At 38.4% G+C, this 5,890-nt stretch overlaps 2 protein-coding genes across 2 annotated transcripts in view; both read left to right on the top strand.

The window, feature by feature from the left end:
- The first annotated feature begins 272 nt into the window (after positions 1-272).
- Positions 273-1,604, top strand: mRpL50 (mitochondrial ribosomal protein L50). The gene is made up of 5 exons (XM_028322940.1): positions 273-452; positions 567-652; positions 728-924; positions 1,144-1,263; positions 1,428-1,604. The coding sequence occupies exons 1-5, from the start codon at positions 408-410 to the stop codon at positions 1,541-1,543; spliced, it is 564 nt and encodes a 187-aa protein (XP_028178741.1). The 5' UTR covers positions 273-407; the 3' UTR covers positions 1,544-1,604.
- A 1,158-nt stretch (positions 1,605-2,762) lies between these two features.
- Positions 2,763-5,890, top strand: part of LOC114366150 (protein KIAA0100-like) — a 28,434-nt gene continuing 25,306 nt past the window's right edge. The window contains exons 1-7 of the mRNA XM_028322927.1: positions 2,763-2,929; positions 3,018-3,144; positions 3,296-3,595; positions 3,766-4,020; positions 4,201-4,365; positions 4,453-4,542; positions 4,987-5,148. Of these exons, the coding sequence (XP_028178728.1) occupies positions 2,871-2,929; positions 3,018-3,144; positions 3,296-3,595; positions 3,766-4,020; positions 4,201-4,365; positions 4,453-4,542; positions 4,987-5,148 (1,158 nt within the window). The 5' untranslated portion in view covers positions 2,763-2,870. The remainder of the gene's footprint in view (positions 2,930-3,017; positions 3,145-3,295; positions 3,596-3,765; positions 4,021-4,200; positions 4,366-4,452; positions 4,543-4,986; positions 5,149-5,890) is intronic.

Here is a 5,890-nt window from a genome sequence, read left to right as displayed (position 1 = left end):
AAGCCGACAGTGCTGCGCACAGCGGCATAGTTGGGAACTAAATTCGTTCAGAAATTTACGTCGCTCCATTTCACGTCTTCAAATTATATTCGCGGGGTTTTCCTAAAATGTATCAAATAAATTTCCAAATTTCAAGAAATATAAAAAATTATACTAAAATTACCTTAAATCACACGTATTTTCACAATTAATTATACTTGATGTATGTTATTCCCGAAAATTAAATAAATTTATTACTAATCTACGTTATACGGAACGCCATACTTTATCAAGAAATGACATCTATTCACAGCATCTATTTTCAATGGAAAAACACAAAAATATTGTGGAAAAACTTAATTAATTACGCAGAAAAACTTGCTAATTATCGCATCATAGATCATCATTAGAAAACAAATAACTGTGAAATGCTTAGAAACGTGATACTGCCGTCATTACGCACCAACTTTCAGGTTAGGTTTGGTTATAATTTTATATAAAGTTAAAATTAAAACCTGAAAATATTTTATTTTTACCTATGGCTGTTATTCATAGCAAATACAAACCTACCATTAATATATTTTCAGGTGATGTGCGTCAGATATAAGAAGAAAAAGGTGCCAAAAATTGACAAAAAACTCCAGGCAGCCGCTGAGTCCTTAGCTGCTAGAGGGTAATTTCTTCACTTTTATCAATATTTACCATAAAATTAATAAAGCTAAATTGTAATATAATATCTATGCTTCAGTTTCTTACGGCCAAACAAACCATGGGATCCTCCAGCCAACATCGAGAATACAATCCTGAAGATATGTGCAGACAACGGTTTGAAACCTGAAGGCGAATTTGAGGGACTTGATACCAAGTTTGTGGTACTCAACGCCTGCTTCAAAGAAACTGGCCATAGCGTGCCAAACTCCTTATTGCACACAATTGAAACTGTTGGTGAGTTTTATTTTATTTAAAATCTTTTTTGCAGACAAAAATTTAACATTTATTATAGAATGTTAGGATTTTTCTATACTACTAATAAATTCATATTCATATTGAAATACATAGTAAATATGAATTAATATCTTCAGACTCCAGATCCAACTTAAACTGCTCTAATGGGTTACTAATTGGATTTCTACATTATACAGTTCCAATATTGTTATTTTTCAGATGACCTAAAAGAATTTTATAGAACACCAGTAGATGTTGTAACTCCATTTGATGCACTTAAGAAAATGGAACTGCCCAAGAACCTTTATGTACAAGAAGATTATGTACGCTTCCACCCTGGTGAGTAATATCACTATAAATAAATAAATATTGTACACTAAGTAGGTACTGTAACAGTAATGTTTTTACGATCGTCAGTATTTTTGCCTCATAAACAGCTTCGTTTGCATTGTGATAGTTTGTCATGGATTTATTAAAATGAAAAAAATATGTTTTTGTTTCAGATAAAGACACCATGTTTAATGGTTTGTCAGCATTTCCGAAGAGTTCCACCATTGTGACAGGTCTGAAATACAGGAAGAAGTATGAAGGATATGCTGCCAAGAGGTCTTGGCCTTGATAACACAGTTTTGTAAATAGATGTTTAGTTATAGATGAAAATAAATTATGTGAACTGAAAATATGTTTGTTTTGTTCAGGCTATCTTTACACCTGTAAATTAAAGTTTATAGAAAACAGAACACTATTAGAAAGCCAAGCTAGCTTTGTAATGTATTACTTTTCTCTATGCTTTGTAAGCAGAGTGTAAAGCCGGGTCCAGACGGGTGTAACACGTAATGTAATTTATCGTGTAATGGAAATAGTATGGGTAGTACAGGTAGTACTTTACAAGTAATGCTCGTAGTGCCGTCCATACGTAGAATTCAATACTCAATACTCAATACTCAATATGTTTATTGCTTCCTTAAGTACATTTAGGTGTTACATATATTTGGAGATCATAAGGACCCTGTTGGGCGCTGCAAACTTAAAATCTAAGGAGAGGAGGCTTCTTTTTATAGATAGAAAGTTATAGTTTAGTTAGGTACATCGTTAATTAATTTTATCGTCTAGATATTCTTTTATGGTGTAATAGCATTTCGTAGTTAATAGCTCTTTTAGTCCTGTTATGAATGTACTATTATTATTTTCTTTTAATAAATGATCGGGCAATTTGTTATATATTTTTATGGCCATATTGTAGGTGCTTGAAGAAGATAAATTTAGGCGGATGGTTGGTATTTTTAATTTATTTTTATTTCTCAAATGATATTGTGGACATGTTCGTGTTATTGTACACGTATTAATATCTTAATTTAATAGTATGTCGTACGTCTGGACCTGGCTTAACTCTATTTAATGATTTTAAGGTTAAAAAGTCTTATTTCGTGACAATGACGATACCTGCGCCCGCAATAACTTTCCCCATGGCCCATAAAGTATGGCCACGTCGTTCAGGAGAACGAGGTTGAACTGTTGAGGCTTCAGTCCTCTGAGGATAATGCTCCAAGTTTGAGGCATATGGGAAGGGATATTCATATATACTTATGTGATCATGGTCAGATGATCCCCTTAAGAGTTTGTTAATGTCCTTCATCCTTTTTGTAGAAACGAAGCGGCTTTCTCATGGACCAAAGGCGTAGAGCCCGAGCATTCGCAACGCAGGCCAGGTGGGAGTCGGGAGCTGGGACCAGATGGTTTATTACAAACTCCTAAATAAATATCATGTCGATTTCTGAACGAATAGAGAGTTGTCAGTTGGTAATGCTATTGACATTGACATTTATTTGACAGTTCATTAAAGTTGTGGAGTGTCGAGGTTATCGTGGACAGTTTTATGGAATTATTATCTGGAAATTCGCTTGAGATCTCTTCGGAAATAAACGAGATGTTATAATTATCTCAAGATGAATGCTCTACTGATATTAGGTTTCATTTTTGTGGCTATTTACTCCTGCGTTTCATGGTTAGTATTCACCAACAAGGTGACGTCGCTATTTTCTGTTATTGTTTTTGTTTTGTTTACAATTTATTTTCGTTCTGTATATTTTTAGGCTCTTACCAACTTTGTTGTCATGGCTGTTCAAGAGAAAATACCATATAAAACTAAAAATAGGCAGAATCGCGGTATTGAAACTGATCCTGAAAGACGTCAGTCTGTCGAAGGATAGATACTTTGTAGTAAGTTGGAGTACCGTTATTAACTGTATATGATGCTCATAAGTAACTAAATAAAATATTTTTTCACTTCATTAGATGCTCTTATAAGAAATAATATCTTTACTTACTCGTAAGCTATGTCAACACTAAAAAAACCTTAACATACTTGCAGCACATAGATGAAATATCATTCCGGAGCAGTTTCTTCAATTCGGAGATAAACAAGCTGGTTTGGGTGGTGATCAAGGGTGTAGAGATCACCAATAAGGTAGAAGAGAAGCGTAGCGTGGTTGTGGAGACCATTTTGAAGCCCCTACTTTCTAAACAGAACTCTCTCTCAAGGTCTGAAAGAGGGTACGATGTAGGAACAAACCTGGACTCTTTAAGTGCTGACTTAAGCAGAGCAGCTAATCAGGAGTTGCTAGATTTTAGAGACAAGAAATTACCTCACAGTTTGATAATGTTTGCACAGGTTTGTTATATTTGAACATGTTTGTTATAAGTAGGTTTTTAAAAATGTGTAACAGTTTTAGAACACTTATTTTATGTGTTCAATGAAAGTAATGGCACTGTTAGTTTTATCCACTAGAATTTTCTATCATTTATGATTTGTGTGAATAAAATTTCATTCAATTATTTCAGTTTATGGGTGTCCACATATTCGATGCATCAGTGACAATACGTAACAGTATCGCACCCAACGGTTCCATCCAAATGACTGCGTCTGAAGTGCATGCGGACGGTGCAGCAGGCGGCCCAGCAAGAGCTCTGGTGTTCTCCGCCAACCTGGTAGACGTCCAAGCCAGGATGTTCAAAGACAACCACTGTTTAGGACACGCTGGGTGTAGTCTGTTGGTTGAGGGCACTGTGAAGGCAGATGGACCTCTAAATGTTGAGGTAAGTAGCTAAATGCACTTATTCTAACTGCAGTTTTCTTTTAAGTTTCAAAATTTAGAGTAAACTTCAGATTAATTAGAAAGTGTTTTTAGGTGGCATGAGGTAAACCCAACATTTTTAATAAACAGTTTATTAAAATTGAACCTTCAGATACATCTTTACATTATAATTGACTTTCAGAAAATACATGCTGCAATAAGTACCATGTATGTGTCATTAGAAGATGAGCTGTATAACTTCTTACAAAAGCACAAAAAACACAAACCAGCCAGTGTGAGGCCAGACATCATCAGTGAGGACCACATCGCCACCATCATTCCAAGATTATCACCAGTAATACCAAAGGTAATAGGCTAAAAAGGAAGGATAATTCAAAATTAAGACATTTCTAAAAGTTTCAGAAACATGAAGTATTTTTTATCTATGTTACAGATATTTAGTTTAAAAGCAGACCACACGACACTGGGCTGTGTAGATGACGTCACGAAAACAATATTTCAGATGTCCTTACAAAGTTTACAAGTAAGTATAGTGTCAAATTAATAGTATTATTTACATTTATGAAACCATTTCAACTAGTAAAGGATAGATTGCGTCAAGAGAACTTCCAAATAGCTATTCATAAATCTATTACCCATAACTTTGGCCATTATCACACGTGGAAACGACAAAACTGTTGAGCGACTTGTCGTGCAGGGGAAGGTTGAAAGCACAAGAGCGCGCGGCAGGTCGCCCATGAGTTGCAGCCTTGCCTATCTTGTACACTCCACGAGTGTACAAAAAAGGCTGCAATGCGGGCGGAATGGCGACAGATTGTGAAGCTTGCCACCAAACCAGGTGTGACTACCATGACCACTCTGCTGAGAGTATAGCGACGAATAAGAAAACCTACCCATAAAACCCAAAAATCTAAATGTGTTTTGTTAAAAGTATTTTCCTTCCCACTATGAGTCAAGTTACTTTCAGGTGAACTCCCGCTTCAGCGCCGCTTCGGTGATGGTAGACGCTAACGGGGCCGAGACTGCGGGGCTTCCCCAGGTGTACGTGGCGTTCCAGGCCGACCAGTACCAGCTGACGGCGGCTGGCGAGACGCTCGCGTCGCTGAACAAGCTCAAACTTGACGCTAAGGTATGCTATGTCTGAACCATTGAAGCAGGAGACAGGACTATTTGAACTATTTCCCACCTCTTATTGACGGTGTCCATCGGAGCCCAAAGAAACGGAACCGCGAGCTATTGTCCTAGCTCGGACATTCGTCCGCAGCTCCGCCTCAGGCTAGAGCCTCGCTTACAAACGAGCCTCTCCGACTTCGATGGAACCCACAATCCCCTCCTCCAGTTGTTTTTATAGAGGTTTTCTCCTCGTGGCCCTGGTACAAGAGGACCCCCCGCCGTAGCGGGTTACTGTCTGTTCCAAGCCGACCGTATGCGTATGCGTGACGCGGCGGTGAATTCCCGCTTCAGCGCCGCCTCGCTAACGGGGCGGAGGCCGCAGGGCTTCCCCAGGTGTACGTGGCGTTCCAGGCCGACCAGTACCAGCTCACAGCGGCTGGCGAGACACTCGCATCGCTGAACAAGCTCAAACTTGACGCTAAGGTATGTTGTCTCTGAATCTTTGAAGCAAGAGATAGGGCTATTTGGGAAATAGTATATTGACCTACCCACTAAAACCCGACGGTCTCCGCTGGAGCCCAAAGAAATGGAGCCTCGAGTTATTGTCCTAGCTCGGACGTTCGTCCGTCCGCAGCTCCGCCTCAGGCTAGAGGCTCGCTCGCATTCCCGCCTCAGCGCTCGCTGCCCGTGAATGAAATTCTTAAACGCAAAGCTAAATTATTTTTTTACCAGTTGATAGTGAAGAATTAGCTACCTAC

The sequence above is a fragment of the Ostrinia furnacalis genome, unplaced genomic scaffold, assembly GCF_004193835.3.
Source record: "Ostrinia furnacalis isolate ACB-3 unplaced genomic scaffold, ASM419383v2 OfSCF0550, whole genome shotgun sequence".
NCBI lineage: Eukaryota > Metazoa > Arthropoda > Insecta > Lepidoptera > Crambidae > Ostrinia > Ostrinia furnacalis.
The sequence above is the reverse complement of the archived record's forward strand: the minus strand, read 5'-3'. Positions and strand labels throughout refer to the sequence as shown.

What these genes read in the sequence shown, in the direction of transcription:
- mRpL50 (XM_028322940.1), top strand. Translation starts at nt 408, where the DNA reads ATGCTTAGAAACGTGATACTGCCGTCATTACGCACCAACTTTCAG. An exon ending in GAGTCCTTAGCTGCTAGAGG is followed by an intron (nt 653 to 727) that starts GTAATTTCTTCA and finishes TCTATGCTTCAG; the next exon opens with TTTCTTACGGCCAAACAAAC. An exon ending in TTATGTACGCTTCCACCCTG is followed by an intron (nt 1,264 to 1,427) that starts GTGAGTAATATC and finishes TTTTTGTTTCAG; the next exon opens with ATAAAGACACCATGTTTAAT.